Raw genomic sequence first — 21422 nt, 5'->3', positions numbered from 1 at the left:
CATCATGAGAAGTTGATCCCCTTTCAAGTTCTTAGAGCAACCAAGTTTTGTTCATGTGTTAGTGTCAATTCAACAAAATAGGTCATTAAGCATAATAGTCATTGAAATTATCTACGAAGTTAACATCACTATTATGTTATGCCACCCAGCCAAAAAAAAAGAAAAAAAAAGATATATTGTATAGACATAACCAAAGTTTGGATGGGTTGGACTTGGACTTGATGGAGTCAATTTTATCTTTTTATTGGAAGTCATTTTGGAACAAGTCCAAAGTAGGTGCCCATAGACAAAAGGTGGGTGAGGTGGGGGGGGGGGGGTTGTGGATACGAAATGGGCCGGGGCACAAAAGTTTGAACATAACGCCTCCTTAGCCGCATAGTCTAACACTCTAACGTGTTAATAAATACACATTTCATCTATCTATTATTATTATTATTATCCATTGACACCAACGAAGCTACTTGTCTACACTTTATTGACTCGTTTTCATAAGATTTGGGATATTTTTTATTATTAGAGTTTTTAGAATAATTTGTCTATATGATTCTTCTACTTCTTTATTTGTTCTAATACATGTTAGCATCAACACAAATGACCAAAAAATGTCACTCAATATTAAAATGACAACAACTGGAGATTAAACATGTTCAATCGAGTCATCATAGTATTTCCTAACACAATCATGGTAATGAAGGATTAGATTATGTTTGGACTAAGCCTGATAGGTCTAGATCCATATTGAGAAACTTCAACCTAATCCAAGGCTAAGGTGATATGAGTAGACATAATAAAAACTGTGGCTTAGTTTGGATTTTTAAAATTAATACCACAAACACAACAATACTTACATGGATGTATTTTTTACTATCATTAAATCAATAACAACGATTAGAGGTCCATAGGCTAAGAGTGAGGGGGACAGAGATGGTAAGGTGTGAAAAAAATAGAAATTCGAACCTAAAAGTAATTTGATTTGATTAATCAGAAAATGAGAACGGCGGGCATAAACAAGAAATCCAAAATGCACCCGCCACCTATCCCATACAAGTTTACCAGCTTGAAATCATCCACCGAATGGAACCTTTCATGCTCCTGCAGATTCTATTATTTTATCTGCATCGATTTCTGTAATTATATGAACAGCAAAAAAGATAACTAAAACGTTAAAGAGCTATCAACTCACCATCACCAGACCATATAAGATCGAAGATCTGCATTGAAACTACAAAAAATTAAAAAGAAAGTAATAATAGGTATTGTTACCAAAATATAAGAAAAAGAAAAAGATTAACAAAGTGGAATGAAGGATTTCAGAAATTTAATTCAGACACAGTGTCATTTATTACTGGTGGAGTGAGACCCAACTCAGTGTTACATTTGGCCAGTCTTTTTCTCAGCGTTTCTCTCCTCTGCTCAAAGGGCGAAACAGGGCAGAGCGGAAGAACAACTCAAAGAGGAAAGGGGAGTGAAAAGTTTATCTAATCCTCTTATAATTATTGTTTTCTCGTTGCCCTTTTTTCTCATATTTCCTATAATGTTCGTCTGTGACGGTAAATGAGAGTCTCCACCTTCTCATTCCATTTTCATGGCAGCAGTAGGGGCAGAGCCACCTCTAGAGGTCTTTTCATGGCTCAAAACCCTACCTCTGGCACCGGTGTACCACCCAACTTTGGCAGAATTTCAGGACCCCATCGCTTACATTCTTAAGATCGAGAAGGAAGCATCCAAATACGGCATCTGTAAGATCGTTCCTCCTCTACCACCACCACCCAAGAAAACTTTTATTGCTAACCTTAACCGTTCACTTGCTGCTCGAAACCCTAACCCTAACTCTAAACCCCAACCCACATTCACCACTCGACAGCAACAGATCGGCTTCTGCCCGCGGAAACCGAGGCCTGTTCAGAGACCCGTATGGCAGAGTGGGGAAACTTATACTCTCCAGCAATTTGAAGCCAAAGCGAAACATTTTGAGAAGACCCATTTGAAGAAATATGGGAAAAAGGGGTTATCGGCTCTGGAAATTGAAACCCTTTTCTGGAAGGCTACTGTCGATAAACCCTTCTCAGTTGAGTATGCAAATGATATGCCTGGGTCGGCCTTTGTGCCGATTAGTGGGAAGAGGTGGCGTGAAGCAGGGGAAACTGCTACTGTTGGAGAGTCTGCGTGGAATATGAGAGGAGTTTCCAGGGCAAAGGGTTCATTGTTGAGGTTTATGAAGGAAGAAATACCGGGGGTCACTTCCCCAATGGTGTATATAGCGATGATGTTTAGCTGGTTTGCTTGGCATGTAGAGGACCATGATTTGCACAGTTTGAACTATTTACACACAGGAGCCGGGAAAGACGTGGTATGGCGTTCCCAGGGATGCTGCAGTTGCGTTCGAGGAAGTCATTAGAGTGCACGGCTATGGGGGAGAAGTTAATCCTCTGGGTGAGTTTATATCCAGACTATCAAGAAACAGAGCTTCCCCTGTTCATCCATTATGCTTCTAGGTCCTGTTATTGGATTTTGCGTGTTTGTCAATGTTTTTGAATCTCATCTGCTTTGTTTTATATGTCATTACAATCTTGTTATATTGCAGTTTATAGTTTTTTTTTTTTTTTTTTTTTTTTTTATTGTTTTAGAAGGCCAATTACCTGATCAATATGGCTTCGCAGAGCTTAAGAATAAATAATCAAATGCTATAAGTTAGAACTTTAAGACTTATTATGAGATGAACTACAAGTAGGTGGTTGGAGATGTGCAATGGATGTTCTTGCGGATGATAAGTCAGATAAGCTCACTGGAGTAAAATTGTTTGCTTACTATCTAAAGGTATGGAGTAGGAAGTAATCTGAGAAAAACTGGACCACCTTTTTCTTAGGGCTCCAGCAAAATTGAGGGAGAGAGGATCTTCAATACCGACATTGGTCTGAAAGCCGAAAATATTTAGTTGACAATATAATGTTTTTGTTCTAAAAAAGGTGGGGGATCTTGGGTGAAATGGATGAGTTGCAGAATTTCAATGGGTTGTTCCTATTCCATGGGAACATCCAAAATTGGCATTTTAGAGGGATGGACAATATTGATTTTTTACAGTGTAAAACCGACAGCATGAGGGTTTGTTGACTTCCATCTAAATCCCCTCCCCCTGGCTTTCCAATTTTGATCAATATCCTTTGGAGCTATGGGCGATTTGAACTGTAAATGTTATAATTTTGTTGAGTTATATTTCCAGTTCTCTGTCCCATTAATTAAACAATAAAGAGTGTGTATTGCTAGGATTGATTATTTCATCATTATGTCTTTTTTGGTCCCTACCTGTCCTAGGAAGGCACTGAAGTTCTGGAATAGTATCTATGTCTTGTTTTTTGTTTATTATCAAGTCCATGGAGACCGTCTAACATCTGTATGTGTCTGTCACTGATAAGAAGAGGAGGAGCCATTTTCCAGTAAATATTTGTACTGGAGGAATGTTTTTGACGATTTAAGCTTGCTGTTTCTCAACAGACTCTGTAGTTTTCTTCTGTTGAATTAAGTTGGTTGCCAATCCTTTTGGCTGGATGTCCTTGAGTTCAATTTTTGCAGAATCCAAGCTCAACTTTCTTTCTATCTTTTGATCTAACTCTACCAAAGTAAGATTCAGAATCTGTATGAAGTCTGAAATCTCTGACATTTGCATGCTAGCCATTTTCTTATCAAATTCTCAATGCTGTTCTGATTTGAGTCATTAGTTATCCTTCTGTTTTGAAGCTCTGATTCTGTTTTCTAGTACTCTGTTACTCAAATTCACATGCTTCTGTAACTGATCTTGTGTTCTAGTTTTTCCTTTCCTATTGCAACTGTACGCTATCCAAAATTTCAGAATTATGTTTAGATTACAAACCAAAGTAGAGTACCCAACCATAATGTTATTTTGGACTTGGTTCTCGAGTTCTCAAGTTTCTCCTTGAACCCTGAAATTTCTCTTTATGTGAAATGACTATTTTATTGCTGAATTATTTCCTTTCATGCTAGTTTTGGGTACTCTTCAAAGGGTGAGGGAGTGACGGGGGATGTGGCCTTTGAACCAAACTAGGGGCGGCCAAAGGGGGAAGGGGAAGGGGAGCGAAATAGGTTTCAAGCAGAAGATGTGGTGAAGGATATTAGTGGTGGAAGGGAGCCAAACAAGGGTGTCATGGGGGGAGGGAAGAATGGGGGGGGGGAGGGAGTTCCAAACTTGTGTGAGACTTTGGTGGGGGAGAGGAATCCAGGAACCGTTGGAGATGAAAGCCGAGAGAGGGGTAGATTTGGGAATGCGGGTTTCATAGATAGTGCCGGGGGGGGGGAAGAGGGTAAAGAGAATTCCCATCGGATGCCTTGGATCTAGCTAGAAGAAACTTTGCAAGCGACTCGGCTTTTACATGTGATCAATTATGAGTCGCAAGTTGGTTGTAGCTGTTGATATAAATGATGAGGAAAAAGGTTTTGAGTTTTTCTGAATAAAATAGCTAATATTTGGTTGCTTTGATATTTCTGCAGTGACTTTCGCAATTCTTGGTGAGAAGACCACCGTGATGTCACCTGAAGTACTTCTTAATGCCGGAATTCCATGCTGCAGGTGATTTCAATTCCTTTTCACTGCCTCTCCGGCTTCCAAATGTTTGTAATTGTTAATGAGGATTTTGTTTTTGTTTTTTTTTTTTTTTCTTTTTTCTTTTTGAGGATGGTGTAATTTGTTGTATTCTGAATTTATTTATTTATTTTTGAGTCAGATTGGTGCAAAATGCCGGGGAGTTTGTTGTCACTTTCCCAAGAGCCTATCATTCAGGGTTTAGCCATGGTAAGATGTCATTTATTTGGATTTACATTTTTAGATTTTACAAAAGAGTAGGATCTGAGTTTATATGGGCTAGATAACCATCTATCTTTTTATTTCACTAGAAGGAAGAAGACATTTTTCTGGGTTTGTCGGTACTTCTATTTTAATTTGAGAGCTGTGAAACTAATGGACTCCCATTTTAATGCTCCTTGTGCAAACTTTGCTGCATATTCGACTTCTTGTGCTTGCTTCACAGAAGAATTGCTTGCCTTGTATTGAAAACCAGGCTATTTGATTCTTAGGCTCTCTTTTGGATGTGTGAGAGAGACAAGGGTCCTTGGTAAGGAAACAGTTAAAAAGCTGTTATATATGACTGAGTTTCGTGTTAAAACATGTGGAAGATGATCTGTTATGATATTTTTTTGTGTGTTTTGGACCTTTTTAAATGGGAAGAAGGTCAATAGATGATACCAAACTTGGGCAAACTGCAACCAAAAACATTTTTGTGAGCCAAAAAAGAAAAAAGAAAAAATATTGAAGATAATTTTATTTGCCAAAGAGTACTTATTTTAAGTCGCACCTTGCTCTTCAGTACACTGCAAACGATGTAAATGCTTCTATTAACCCAAATCTGCCCCTCATTAAAAACCTTAGGAGGTTCTCGACCTTCACCTTCTTTGTCTAAATAAAAACTTCATTGGCCATTCTATTATGCTATTAACTCATGTGTGCTGCTTCTGACTATAAGTGAATCTCATTTTTGAAGAACTCTTTTATACCAGTAAAAATTCTACCAAATTACAGTTTGACCTCGCCTTCTCTCTCCTCCATTACTCAAATGCAGATGCAATGTTGAGTTTAAGGGAAGGGCATGATTTGAGAAATAAGGAAACAGTTATCTGGTTGAAATTAGGGTCAGGAATGGTACTATTAATGATTTTCTTGTGTTCCTCATCTTGCACAAGAAGGTTGGTTATATGGTTTTGAAAAAATTAACAAGGCCCATGTACCCATATTCTGTTAGTGAATTCTTTTGTGGAATTGTTTTGTTTGCTGGCTTCTGCTACCTCAACAAATAATGAGAGATTGGAGCTTAAAAACTAACTAGCTTCGTCTTCTAATTCAATGAGGAATTTAGATGGGTGTAGGTTTCATTGTAAGGGAGAGATGGAATAGTATGCTTGAATTCTGACAAATGTGAAATGGGCTTTTGATGGGAAGAGTTTGATTCACAGGTGACTGATGGGATTAGGTATTAGGGTTCAAGTTTTGGGAGGAGAAAGCTTTCAAAGGTCTTGATAGTTCTTATAAATTATTCATTGTCTTATCCTTTCCATTTTTCCAATTTATTACTTACTTGATGGCAACTTCAAAATGAGATTCCTATTTACGCTTGCCCTTTAACGGGTCATTCAGTCAACCATGGGAGGTGGAAGCATGACAGAAAAAACATTGCAATTGCATCATTATGCCTTTCATTTCTGTCATCCTTTTCTTCTTCTTTCTTTTTTTTGTTTTTGTTTTTGTGTAGTTGTCACTTAAAATTGTGTTTTTCCCCCTGGGGACTTGCCTAGTGTGTGTGATTTGAGATTCTTGTTTTCTTTTCCATTGACTTTGCTATGTAGGATTTAATTGTGGAGAGGCAGCAAATATTGCAACTCCTGCATGGTTGTGGGTTGCAAAGGAAGCAGCGGTTCGTAGGGCGTCAGTCAATTATCCTCCCATGGTCTCTCATTTTCAGTTGCTTTATGCTTTGGCTTCAACATTATGTTCAAGGTTGCTTCTCGTACCATTTGGGAACCAGTATAGTCATAGTAATGAAATTTCTTCTGATTCTTCTATTTGGTAGTCTTCCAAATTATTATACTTGTGCTACCTTGTCAGGTTTTGGTTCAGTGATGCAGAATTGGCAGCATATACAAGGAAGAGAAAAGCCCATCAAAGCCTAAAGATATGATCCAAAACAACCTATGGCTTGCATGGGCAAGGACTATTGTAGTGGGTTAAAATGAGCCCATGGTTTCATGGGCTTGGATTACTTTAGTGGGAGAAGACCAACCCACATATTTTGAACTAAGCCCAAGTCTAGCTTTGAAAAGTCAATAAAAGGAGCTAGTAGTGGGGTGTAGTAGGTGGATGTTTCCATTATTGTTTTGACTAGTGGTGTTGTGTAGTTGAGTTATTAATAGGTAGGTGGTGTTAGCTAGTGGTTGGATGTTACTATTAGTGTTTATGTCTCTTTAGAATGCTATATAAAGAGACTTATGTAAGAGGTGAAAAAACAACTTATGAATTGAAATCAAATTGCTTGCTAGCATTCCTCCTCTTGGAGAACCCTTGTGTTTGATCAAGGTAGATTGGTGTTCGATCCAATCGATCCACCTTGCGGTGAGAAGCTCGGGTGTTACATATTACTTTGTTGTCCTTATTGTTCTCTTAATTCTCTTATATTGTTCCATCCATTCTTCTTTATAGCATACTGCTGTTTTGACAACCTAGTTAGTCCTTGTTCTTAAACCAATATCCTTGTTCTACCACTTCGGTTTTCAGCCTTTCATTATATCTGAATTTTATCTATCTTAAGTCTATCAAATCTGAAGTTGATTCCCTGTGAAAGGTCCTATTTGGCTACTGTTTTGATCATTCAAATACAGTACTACATTACTCAGTCAGCATTATTAAGCCAGAAGGCAAACTCAGAGCCCATCTACTCTGGCCTGAGGCGCATCACTCTGTATTGCATCTTTTTTATTTTTTCCCCTCTCTCGAACTGAAGCATAAATGTGTGCTATTGACATAACTTATGCTACTATAGAAATGACAATCTTAAAAATGCCAGCATCAGTATATTAGCACTTTTGGTTTGACATTGTCAAACCAGAGCCTACCCCAATAAGGAAGCAGCCTTTGGGCTGGAAAGTAGTGGATGAAGAATAAAAGAAAGGAGTATGAGAAGGAAGCATACTACGAGAACCAAGGGAACTGATGCAAGAGCAGGTTTCAACACCCTAAATTTGGCTAGCTATGGGCCTTACCAGAATCAGAGAAACTCAGAATAATGTCTTTAGTGGCAATTTCATCACTTTCTGGAAGTTTATGACTATTAGCAATGAAATGAACAGGACCAGGGACTAAACAGTAATTTAGATTCTGATGACAAAATGAACAAATGTTGGAAGTTCTAAAAACAGGGTGGGAGGGGGGTGGTTTGCATAGTTTCTGAGGTTGTGCTTTAGAAAATTAAGGTGGCTGAATGTCTTCATCTTTGTCATGATTCCACCATTGCTAGCAGTAGAGTTAATCTCAACAGTTCAACTCTGCAACCACAAGTTGCGGCCAAATAACTTGAAACTTAAAGGATAAGATTTGGGTTCCCCTACCTTCTTAGTTCCAAGTACTTCCTGATGAGGAATAACAACAAAAGACTTATCCTTAATCCAATATAATGGAGTTAGCCACACTGATCCAAAACAAAATCGGGAAACTGTGGTTTATTGTGGGGCCCCCTGGGGGTGGTGGGGAAGGGAAAGGGAATGAAGAGGTGGGAAAAGAGTGATGTGAGATGAGATAAGAAGAAATGAAAAAGGAAAAAGGAAACTTAGAAAATACAAGAGAAATGAAAGATTAAAGTAAGAGGAAGGTGGCAAAACTCAGCAATTCAGGAGAGTCTCAACTAACTGGGTCCAGCTACACGGATCATTTCCTCCAATTGGCCCCATCGGATGTCATACTTGGTAGAAGACCTAAACTGTTGCATGTCCTTCCTCATGATTTCTCCTATGGCCGCTTTTGGCCTGTGCTGAGCTTATAGCTCCTTCAATTGGAATCATATCACTCCGAGTCTCCGACTTTCCATTGATTGGTAACATCCCAAGTGAGCTCTAATGCAATCATTCCTTATATTATCCTTCCTAATCTTTCCACACATCTGTGTTTGCTACACATAGCTTCTAAATATGACACTTCTTAATTGCCCAATGCTCTGCTCCATATGATATGGCCAGTGGTACAGCTGTACCATAGAGCTTTCTTTTAAGCTTAAATGGAATACACTGGTCGCTCAGCATTCAGGACACTTGTCTCCATTTCACTTTAATTTTCTTTGGAACATCATCCTGTATGTCAACTTCTTTATTTATGTTAAAAATCAGGTAATATATCCTGGAAATTCTGAATTCAGGAATGGTTGCAGTTGCAGATTTTGGAAATAGTGTGAGGCCTGGTTCACACTGGAGAGGAAGCTATAGGAGGCAAGACGCAAAGTAGATTCCCCACGTAGGCAATGGGATTATAAAAATTTCAAACCCAGAGGGTTGAGTTAAAAGATCAATCAAACCCTTTATATGTTGGAGGAAAGACGGAAGCAGAAGTTAAAAACATAGATAAGGCGAGAGGAATAAAAGGAACAAGAAAATATGGAGGAGTAATAAGAACTGAGTTAACAAAGGAGAGGAAGGAGAGGAGAGGAGAGAACAAAGTGTCAAATGAACTGTTGTATAATTTCATTCAAATCTTCAGAACAGTTGAACAGTTGGATGACAGGCTAACTTGTAACAGAAGCTAAACCTATTCAAGCTCAACAACTGGAATGGAGTTCAAGTGAAACTCCACACTTACATGAATATGAATAAAATATTAAATGTAAATACGAAGCAGCAGCCATAATTAACCCTGTATGTTACTGCAAACTGTATCAAGAAGAAAAGAGTACTGTGTGACTTTGAGGTGGAAAAGAATAAAGGGGATGCTTCTCCTTCTTTCTTTTTTTTTTTTTTGGGGGGGGGGTTGAGTGGAGCAGGGTAAGACCAGGACTGGTTATAATGGTGAGGAAAGAGAAGAATGTAAAATTGGTGCTGCTTGCTGAAGAGTGTCTATAGTCTAGACTTGGTTGTCTTCTCTTCATAATGTTTGGGGCCCATGCCAAGGTCCCAAGAAGAGTAAATGCCTACCTCCCCCACCCAAATTTTTAGTGATTATTTGATTTAGGAAAAAAAGGAAAGAAAAAAAAAATCTAACATTTGAGTACAATTTGAAAACATTTCCACTTCATTAGGAAAAACCCAGATAAGGGCATCTAAAATTTGAATGTGACTGGTATTACACGTCTAGTTGAATTAATGACTCTGTTGTCTTTTGTCTACTATGCATGTTTCTTTGCCTTTATCTACTACACATGATTGTGTCTTCTCTCTGCAGAGTGTCTATGGGGGTTGTTACTGGACCTCGCAGCTCGAGACTAAAGGATAAGAACAGGGGTGAAGGAGAAACATTGGTCAAAGAGCAATTTGTTCGGAATGTGATTGAAAATAATGAACTTCTTACTGTTCTTCTTGAAAAGGGATCTTCATGTGTACTCATTCCACACAATTCTTCAGACATCTCTGTTTGTTCAAATTTACACGTTGGATCCAAAATGAGACCCAGATTATCACTTGGTTTAAGCAGTCCTGAGGAAGCGCTGGAAGCGTCTAAAACATTACCTTCCAATGACGTTAGGATAGATAGGAGGCAACGAGTGAGGCATTTAAGTGGTTTTTGTTCGGTGAAGGAAAAATCTGCCTCATTATGCGACCAGAATTGCCTTCCCTCATCATATGAAAGTGCTGATATGTACCCTCACACTTCAAAAGTGCAGAATGCTGACATTGAAAAAAGTACCTTTAAGGGTGATGGATTGTTGGATCAGGGTTTGTTTTCTTGTGTCACGTGTGGGATATTGAGCTTTTCATGTGTAGCTATTATTCAACCCAAAGAAGCAGCTGCTAGATACCTTATGGCAGCCGATTGCAGCTTCTTTAATGATTGGATTGTTGGTTCAGGAGGAATAAGTGAGAGATGTACTGTCCCTAACTCAAATGTAAAAGCATCTGAGGTGGATTCATTTTCAGGTAACTGAAATCCTCTTGTACTCGGTTTTCATGTTAACATTTCTTCTGATAATGAATTTCATTTATTTTGTTGTTCAAGTAATAGAACTGTTAACTGCTGAACTTGCATGATTTTCTGTTAAATAGTTATCAACTCTCCCATCTGTTTGTTTTCAATATGGATGGATTATTGAACCACCTGGTTGACTTTGTGATTTGTTATGCATTGATCATTCTTTTCATTGTCTGGATATTTATATAGTTAGACTTTTAAGCTACTTCACATGAAACTCCTTAATGTTTAAAAGGTTGTGGGAAAGTCTTTCACATGGATCTTGGAAACTAGTCTATCTCTTTCACATGGATCATGGAGACTAGTCTATCTCAGATTCATAGTTTTCCAAGTATTTTGTTGAAGCTTTACAGCGTAGAAGCCATTAGCAATTTAGCATGCCTGTTCTATGCATAAAATTTGCAGGTTGGTTTATATAAAACTTTTGTGCACTCCCTTCACTTTATAATGTGCATATTACTTACCACATTCTCCATGTCAATTTTCACTATTTGAATCCATGGAATCTGTTTAAAGACAAGTTGGGTGCTGTGTGCTTTTTCAGGCTTACATACTTTTTCCAAGTAGCCAAGTTATAGCTTTTACATGAGTGACGATATCTTTTGTCATCTTGCAACCCCAATCAAACTCCCCCTCTCTATTTTTTTCGTGTGTGTTTTTGTTTTTCCTGTTCCCTTTTGCAGATATCAGTTGATGTTTTAATTATTTTTAACCAGGACGGATGGAGAAGAGTATTCAGGATGGTTTGGTTGATGTCCCAGTCCAGTCTGGTGAATATCAAGTTCAGGTGGAAGATAGAAGGGTTGAAGTGGTTTCTGATACTGAAGCTCCTAAAGGCTTTTCCTCTCTTGATCTATTGGCATCTGCTTATGGTAATTCATCAGACTCTGATGAAGAACAAGGAGAACCTGAAATGTCTGGATGTGATGATGAAGATAGCTCAAATCACCATCTGTTAAAAAGTAATAAAGAACAGAGTAGACCCGAGCATGAAAGTTTGCCTTTTGAAAGTAGATTGTGTGACAACTTAACTGGTAGTCTTTCTTACCGTTCATTAAGACACAGTGTTGGGGGTGAACTTGCTGTCCGGGTAGGTGCATGTGATAGTAGTATGCCTGGCCCCTCAAATACCAATTTCCAGGACAGAATCAGACAACCTTTTCATTCATCAGGTTTAAGTGATCCAGAGAATTTGTTTCCCATGGAATCAAGAAGTTTAGATGGTAAATGTGGAGATTCAATGGTGAAATCTGGTAGGTTGGTAACCAGATCTTCTGAAGTCCATCGTAGTGATATTAAGGTAGAGAAGTCAGAAGGTGGTCCCTCATTTCACGCTTTACCTTTTTCCTCCCTTGTTACTGGAAATTGTTCTCCAGTTGCTCAATTTTCTGAATCAAGAAAGGTTGCCAATGCTGAGATACCATACGAGAACAACATGGCTGTCATACATGGATCTGATGGTGATTCTTCTAGAGTGCATATATTTTGTCTTGAACATGCTGTGGAGGTGGAAAAGCAACTTGATGCTATCGGAGGAGTTCATATGTTGGTTCTGTTACACCCAGGTGAGTTAGGATATTTTCCCCGAGTACATCTCTCTTTTATGGTTATTTGCTCTTATGAAGCCTTCTTTCCTTCTCTTATCTTTTTTACCTTGGAAAAGTATTTCCTATGCTAGCAGTGGGGGAGATATTACCACACAGTCTGTAGGTTACTACATGTGAATAAATGAGTTGGTTGTCTAACCACCAGGTTATATTCCTCCTCATGTTAGCCATGTGTCAAATTTGGTTCATTATTTAAGCCATATTGTCCACCAATTATGAGTTTGTTTCCCTGGTTTCCCCCCATTTTTGGTCCCTTTTCTGCCGAACTTTCTATAAATTTTCAAAACATTATATTAAGTCATGGATGAGTCAGATTAGTCTGGAAATGAACTGATGACTAGTTTCCTTCCTTGGGTTTAGGTAGGATTTGTCACCTTGTTGCATGTAAGATGATGACTTTACTTTGCATATTGTGTAGTATGAAAACATTATTTCAGTTGGTATGGCAGTATTTCTATGGTATTTCAACATTGTTAGTTTGTGTCAATGATTCATAGATGTTAAGCATTTTCAACAAAATATTAATTTTTTTGGGGATCTAGTTTTCTTTATTTTAAATATTTTAATGACCAATATTCCCTGCCAACTCGATTGCTCATTGTTCCCACTTCCATATCTCTTTCCCTGTATCCCTCTGATTTTGTTCTTTATATTCCCACACTTGCCTCATCTGTTCTCTTCCCCAGTTCAGTTCAGCTCCCTCTCTAAGCTTACATCCACCTTCACTCTCTTACATGAATCCACTATATATCCCTTATCCCTGGTTCACTTTTCACCCAGGCCCAATTATTTGCATGTGTATGATTCCTAAATGCTCATGTAACTCCTCATCCCATAACGATAAACACCTACAGAAGGTTGCTATGGTTGAGTTCCCTTTGTTTATGGGAAGGTTTTGGGGGGGGGGGGGGTTACTCCTTTCTCTTTCTTTGCCATGACATTGAAGAACATCATCGATCAGTTAATAAGAATTGCTGACAGTGTAACTTTCTCATCCCTATCTGGATGTTTTGGGAGTATTGGGTAAGAATTTGCAGAATTTTATTCATCTCACCCTCCCACTGGTTGTTAAGCTATGAAAGAGAGATTTGTAGCTTAAATTCTGAAGATTCAAACATTAGAACCTACAAAGTGCATTAAAATGGTTATTATTTGTTTTCTCTTTACTGAAGTTGAGACAGAAGGTTCTCTGGTTTGGTGGTAACCAAGAGAGATCTGATTAGGCTAAAATTTTGTGGACAAGTAGGTTCTAAGATCTCCTGCTTCCATGTTAAAGTTTCAGCCAAAAAGTTTGAATATTGGTCTCCATGTTGCAGCTTATAGTTTATTTTTTGGTGCATTCTTTTTTATATTCCCTCCAGTAAGGAAGTGATCAATGATTTCTGGTATTACTGGCAGACTATCCAAAAGCAGAATCAGAAGCAAAATCATTGACAGAAGAGCTGAAAATTGATTATGAGTGGAGGCATATTCCATTCAGGGAAGCTGCCGAAGAGGATCTACTGAGAATACAGGCTGCTCTGGATGATGAAGAAGCCATACCTGGTAACAGGGACTGGGCTGTCAAGCTGGGAGTCAATCTCTATTACAGTGCCAATCTCAGCCGTTCTCCTCTCTATAGCAAGCAGATGCCCTATAATTCAGTTATATACAAGGCATTTGGGCAGAACTCCTTGCATAATTCTCCCGTGAAAACCAAGTTCTCAGGGAAGAGGCCTCGGAAGCAGAAGAAAATAGTTGTAGCAGGAAAATGGTGTGGGAAGGTATGGATGTCAAATCAGGTTCACCCGTATTTAGCTCAGAGAGATGATGAAGAGCAAGAGAGTTTACGAATTTTCCATGCAAAAGCAACAACAGTAGAGAAAGTTGAGAGGGATTTTGATAGAAATGTGGATGAGCAACCGGATTTTCCCAGAAGGGATTCCTCACCAGGAGTTGAGACCCCTGCCCCTAGGAAATCTGGGCGGAAGAGAACAAAGATGTTTGCCAAAGGGGCAATAAAAAAACTCAAGTCTCACCCAACTGAAAGTCCCATTAAGGCTTCAGATGATACATCTGACAGTATTTCTACCCGAGAGCAGCATGGCCGGGTCCTCAGAAGTGGACTATTGAAATATGAGAGGTCACGACGTAAAAATGATGTCGGAAAGAAGATCGAAAGTTGCAATTCATATGCAAAAGATGAAGCCGAAGGTGGACCAAGCACACGTCTCAGAAAGAGACCTTCAAGGCCCCTAGAAATCAAGGTCAAACCAGTTGCTGAGAAGCAAGTTAAGAGGAGCAAAGTAAAGAAAGCTCTAGCCTGCAATAATGATGTTGCGACAAGAGATGAAGAAGCAGAATACCAGTGTGATATGGATGGTTGCACCATGGGTTTCAACTCAAAGCAGGAGCTGTCTTTGCACAAGCGCAATATCTGTTCTATCAAAGGCTGTGGGAAGAAATTCTTCTCCCACAAGTACCTGGTGCAGCACAGGCGCGTCCACATGGATGATCGGCCATTGAAGTGCCCATGGAAAGGGTGTAAGATGACGTTCAAGTGGGCATGGGCACGGACAGAGCACATCAGGGTGCACACAGGTGATAGGCCTTATGTATGTCGTGAGGCAGGTTGTGGCCAGACATTCCGGTTCGTATCGGATTTCAGCCGTCACAAGCGAAAGACAGGTCACTCGGCCAAGAAGGGAAAGGGATAGTGGGGAAGAGAATTGCTCAACTGCTGTAAAAATAAAACTTTTGTTCCATTGGCAGAAATTGGAAATTATGGTCAAGGTTAGGGCAGCTAGGTTTAGGGATTACTCTGTAATTTATCTCGATTGGTTGTTTTTAATCCGAGTTGTGGGTCTTCATTGGACCCCCTCATTTTACTTGACCAAAGCAATTTGTTGGATTTTTATGACAGAAACGTCACCTATTTTTCCCCCAATGAGAAACACGTTATTTGGGATCGTCTCTATCAACCTCATAAGTCATACCTGAAAACAAAAATTTCCCCCGTCATTATCAAAATCCTTCGGAGTTTTGGTGTGAACACATTTTTTTTTATCCTTCAACTTTAAAGTTGTGAATTCCACAAATAGTCACCCAGCTGATTGAGAAAGACTGCAATGGGATCTGAGAAAAACTGTCTCGCTATGCAAGCCCTTGTGCTTTCAATTCACAAACATTATCTTTAGGCAGAAATAAGGATCCCCCCCTATCTGTCCAAGTAAACATTCACTGTTCAAAACATAAAACAACCGAATCTGTAAATCAATCATGGAGACATTCCAACCAAGAATAAATGCCAAGAAACTTTTATGTTCTTAAATCCATTACTTTTCTTCTTTTCCTCCTATAAAGTACACATATAAAAAGCTCTGGGGAACACAGTGGAGGTGAACATTGAACAAGTAATCAGCAGAAAAAAAACAGAAGAAGAAGGAGAAACACCGCAGGTAAAACGCTATAAAAGACCACCAGACATTCCCCACTTTATCAGTATGCCAGAGACATTCAGAGACTCACAAGTACTATACCACCAGGCCAGCTTAAGGAATCTCAGGGTTCCAAAAGCAGTGCAGGATCAACCACAGCAAAACCACTTTCTCTGTCAAATACACGAGATTAATTAGGTATTGATACAGTCATGATAGGTTTTAACTAGACATTTGTTTTGGGTAACTAATCATACCTTTGTGGGATACGGGTAACTCTCCTCGTGTTGATATGCAGTGTCATTTCTTTGTGGTGATGCTTCAGCATTCCCACTGGTTTTCTTCTCGTCTCTAGCCTTGTTAAATATGACTGTAAACCCTTCAGCTGAGGCAGGATTGTTCACATCCCACTCACCAAATTTGGGCAATGGCCGACCTTTATCCTGCTGCAAATGAAATAAGTCAACTATAAGCTAAGCACCCATCTTCTTAATACAAAAGGAATTAACACATGAATTCATACGAATTGAAAATGGTCGGTAACTTATTCCATTGTCTACTGCCAAGTGAAAATGAACGAAGCTCAAAACATCACTATGTTTTATACTATCTATAATAAGCTTGCTGGTTCTATAACCAAAATTGAATATCAAGATCCATCAGATGTTTGTGTAAAAATCAGGAAACCAAAAAGCAAGAAATGTGAGTAGCTCAATTAAGTCAGAACTATCTGGTACTTATGAATCCTACTATTCACATTTGCCTTCTCTGCAACACATTCAAGTTGCACCAATGAAATCTTGACTGGTTTTGCCATTGGTTATCTTACAAATCATAATCCCATCATGTTTCCTACTGGATGCTACACTAAATTACTGAGACTGCATTTATCTCCCCAAGTCTGATCTCCAAAGTGATGCTACTCATCCATCTTGACATCCCATGAGCAGCAAACCAATTTTATTTTAGTGTAGTTCATTGGTCTTGCAACATTCAACTCCACAGAGATCATTGAACTAGCAGCTGTTTTATAAGATTTCAGCATTTTTTTTGGAGGATGGTTTCTTAACACGGCAAGGGGGAAACCACTGTTTACTCTTCCACCCTAATGTAATTGGGCAACACGCAAACTGTTCAAACTTCCCCTCTTGCTGTCCCTTTTCCGTCCTTAAAAGAACATTTTAACCATATATAAAGCAAACACAAGAAGAACACAACATAGGGAAGCCCCCATTTGAAGATGATAAAGCTCAACAATTGAAGCAAATCAGCTTTGCCTCACAAATTTTGTGCTTCCCTGACAATACATAAGCCAAGGGGCACAATTGTCTACCGCCTGAATGTAAATGATGCCATGATGGCAAACAAACTGACCTTTCTCTCAATCAAGATCTAACGCCAGAGAAAATTATCCAATTCTATTTTGGACATAAATGTATGGTATATTCTAACAGGTCGATCATATTTTTAATGATCAAGAGGGTGTTGCTAACCCTCTCCATTGGGAACATGAAAACACCCTACACCCTATATTATTCCATGATAGAAGACTACCGGTGGCTCAACGAGACCCTCGTAGGAAATCAAAAAGAAAGATGAAGTGTTTTTTTTTTTTAAGACAGCCACATTCATACGACCATGAAAAATCAGAAACCAGAGCTAAAAACACCTACGTAAGTAAAAGTAAATATCATTTGATCGCTTCTTATGAATAAAAACAACTTAAATCATGAAAAGAAGGGGGTCGGTAACTGATTCTTCTCCGGTCATTTTTCAAACACGATTATTCCAAACATAACACTATAACAGCAATGCAATCCATATTCCCATTATATCCAACACAGATAATTCTCTAAATCGTCACAAACAATGAATTGGAGGGTGAATTTAAAAAAATGAAAACTTTTTTTCCCAATTTCAAGCATCTGAGTTCATGGAAGCCAATTTTGGAAAACGTAATCTCACCCAGAATTGTCATTAACTCAATCATAGCCAAATCAAAACCCTAAATTCACAGCGAAAGCATCTGGTATTCAGATACAAATTGAAAACCAAAAGACAAGGAAAATAGCTGGAGGTGCGATCAGAGCGAGAGAGAGATGAAGAGCAGAACATACCGACGACATGAGCGGAAGATCGCAGGCACTTCAAGTTCCGGAGATCGGAATCGGAGGAGACCCAGAAGAAAGAGAAAGAGAAAAAAAAGGGAAACAAACGGAAAAGAAATCCAGCAAATGTTGGGTTGGGGTGAAGAGAGAGAGAGAGGGGGGCAGAAGAGAATTGAGGAAGGCAAAGCTCAAAGCCTCAAACCAAAGAACGAGTCTTAAGGGGGCAAAGAAAGAATCTCTTCTCCTAATGCAAGCTAACCGTGTTGGAGTATTTTATGTAGTACGTATAGCAATGTTGGATTGAAGTGGCGTTGTGGCCCTAACGATTACGAATTCAATATTTTGATGTTTTTGTCTTTTTTTTTTTTTTTTTTTGTCTATGAGGTGTACACGTCGCTCACACGGTACGACCTAACGGCTTTCTCCCTCCAATATCTTATTTTCTCTTTTAATTCTCTTATTATTTTTTCTATTTTCTATTATTTTTTAGTGGCTAAATTAATAATTATTATTATTAGAACGAATTATTCCATTTTCACGGTCCACAACCATTAATACGGTCTACGTTTGATGCGCCGTACATACTCGGCAGCCGGCGCCACCTACGACTATGATACCTCACCTTACTTTTATTCTTCCAGCCTTAAATATGAAATTATATTTTACCAAAAAATAAAAAATGAAAATATATGCCATCACCGCTTGTAGGACATGGCTTTCATCCTCCCATGTGATGGACCATGCATTTATTTTATTTTATTTTTAGGAATGGAGTGTCAAATTTGTGAGTTAGAGTCTTTGATGGAAAAACTTCGCTAGTTCTTTTTTTTTTTTTTTTTTTTTTGTGTGGTTAAAAGTGATTTTATTTAGAAGCAGAGCTCGAAGAAGAAAGGATACAAAGATCTTTCAACCACGGAGTGGAAACATGCACTAAAGTCGTGCTCCTAGCCGACATTGCCTTCCTAGCTAGGTTATCGGCAATTGAGTTTGCCAACCTAGGAACATGTTCAAAAACACATCAAATCTACTCTTCAGAAACAGGATATCATCTAAAATGGGCCTAATTGTGATATGAGAGGACCATTGATCTTTAGAAATAGGGCTGATAACTACCATACAATCTGATTGAATTATAATATTATCTAGCCCATTTTCAGCTGCTTCAACTAAAGCTCTTTTAATTGCCAGTGCCTACCCTTCTATGCTGCTTCCAAAGCTTTGAAATTCTGATATGGCAAATACCAGTCTTCCCTAGAAGTCCCTGCAAATAATTTCTATACCTCCTTTAGGCTCACCTTTCTTCTAAGATGCATCACAGTTAATCTTGAGCCAATCTTGATGAAAGGGAGTCCATACAATTGCTTGATGTTGAGGAGGCCTTGTTGTATTTGTCTTTCCATATTTATTTTTCACTTTATAGAACTCTTCAAACGCATTCAAAGCTTTTAGAAGCACCTCAAAAGGAGTATCTTGAGTCTTGGAGAAGATGAAGCTATTTCTAGACTTCCAAATTGACCATGCAATAAAGCTGGCCAGACACTTTAGTTGCTATGCTCTCTCATTTCCACATTCTTTCCAAATCTCCCATGAATTAACCCAGTGCTGCATATCAAAATTTGATGAAGTAGGGATCCTTGCTGATGTAGGGCAAGCAAACCATACGGCTTTTGAAAAAGGGCAATGCAATATTATATGATCAATAGTTTCTTCCTTGCAGCCACACCTTGGACATGAAGAGTCAATTGTTAATTTTCTAACATAAAGTCCTTCTCCTGATACCACGCCTCCTGCACAAGCTCGCCATAGAAAAGACTTAATCTTTGGCAATGTAAAACAGTTCCAAATGGTCTTCCATGTTGACGAAGATGTTGCTTTCCAAAACTTTATTAGTTATTTGACATAAATATGTAAGATTTTTTTTTTAACTCCTTGTCTATAAAAAAAAAAAAATGTCTTTCAATCTTTCATTCAATAGTTTCTCGTCATCATCAACCAAGCAATCTTTCATTCAATAGTATCAACATAAAATCGTTTACCACAACTATAGAGTCTTTGAGTAATAAAAACGATTGACTAAGTCAAAAAAACAGAAAAGTCTTGAAAAAAATCTAGAAGACTAAAAACTGGGTCAGGATTTCACATCACCCATAGATATTTTTGAGGTATTTTGTTATCTCACGTGTGTATTCAGAAGCTCTGGATATCAAATTTTGAAAGTTAGAAACTGGATCGTAGATACCCATGACCCGATTTTACAGCCCTTATCTCTCGAGTCCCGAATGGAGACAATAAATTGGTAACAAGGGGTTGTCATCGAAATTCTTGGGGGCTGCCAACTGTGTAGTTTCTAAATTGCTGTTTTCACTGGTTGAAGCGAGCCTTGGTATCTCTTGCGAAAAAAAACTCCAGATTTGGAAGTGCTGGTTCTGCTGCGGCAAGCTCTGCAGGTAGTCCACCATTGTTGTTGGTCTTTGCATCTATGGCAGCGACGGATGGTAGTTCAAAACCTTCTCCGCAATATCGAAGCTACTACCGTGACAACCGAATTTCCGCCTTTGTGACGTGCTCTGTCTCCGCCCTTGTGGTGTGTTTTATCTCCGCCCTTGTGGCGTGCATGTATCCGCCTTTGTGGCGTGCCCCTGTGGGTGTTGGTAATAGATGATACATATATTGTATCCATTGTGCTTAACTGTTGCTGTGCTTGTTACAGCTCTCGCTCTAAAGGTTTATTGAGCTTGTGCCATTTCCTTAGTTTGGATACCCCCTATCTATTACATGTACAACAGTTTAGTTAATTTATGCTCCTTGGTTTGGACGGAATCTTATGTTTTCATGCATCTATCATTTGTATTTTTTCTTTGTTTTGTGTGTCTGTATTTTCCTAGTTTATGAATGTAAAAGAAGTCCTTAACTTCTTACCAAAAATAATAAATTGCTGTTTTCATTGGTGACAAGGCGAGAAATCACCACATGTGCCGTTCGCTTCCCCCGTTTCGATCTCATTAACAAATGAAGACATTACCTATAGCAACACTATGATTCTTCTTCTGGATGGGCTGGATTCATGTCCTCTTAATCAGCCCAAGGTCATTCTTGTTGGACTCAGTTAAGCCTTAATCGATCCTAATTGGGCTGGACGAGCACAATGGGCTTGGGCTTATTAGGCCAAATCGTTTGTGTTTTGACGTTTTTGATTTGATACTCTTGGTTATAATTTCAGGAAACCTTGTCAGAAATGAACCTGATAAATTTTCCTAATTTCAGGTGCTTGGCTAGCTGAGCACGCTCCCTATTAAACCAAGGGTCTATATCTGCCCACGTAGCCACGCAGCCAGGCAAACCAAATAAAGAACCTTGAATATACGGACAGCAGAAGAAGCCACGAATTCCCAAATTTGCCCCGTCATTTCATCTTATATATCGAAAATCCCCTCACCTTAAAGATAAATAAAAACGTAGACCAACAGGAATAAAAAAGGGTGAGTGGGGGACATAGAGTAAAATGATAAAAGTATAAGGTTGTTTTCGTCATCTTTCTCTGCCGCCTCTGTGTCTTTTTCTTCTTTTC

At 38.8% G+C, this 21422-nt stretch overlaps 1 protein-coding gene across 1 annotated transcript; it reads left to right on the top strand.

The window, feature by feature from the left end:
* The first annotated feature begins 1232 nt into the window (after positions 1–1232).
* On the top strand, positions 1233–15552 carry REF6 (relative of early flowering 6). Its single transcript, XM_089148138.1, is given in 8 exon segments — positions 1233–2338; positions 2340–2433; positions 4504–4582; positions 4737–4804; positions 6409–6559; positions 9980–10671; positions 11440–12288; positions 13729–15552. Coding segments are annotated over 8 exon segments (3984 nt in total). The 5' UTR covers positions 1233–1585; the 3' UTR covers positions 15027–15552.
* Positions 15553–21422: the final 5870 nt, after the last annotated feature.

This window comes from Hakea prostrata, chromosome 3, assembly GCF_041222555.1.
Source record: "Hakea prostrata isolate BN-2017 chromosome 3, UWA_Hpros_2, whole genome shotgun sequence".
NCBI classification, from domain to species: Eukaryota; Viridiplantae; Streptophyta; class Magnoliopsida; order Proteales; family Proteaceae; genus Hakea; species Hakea prostrata.
Note: the sequence above shows the minus strand (reverse complement) of the source record. Positions and strands in the feature narration are given on the sequence as shown.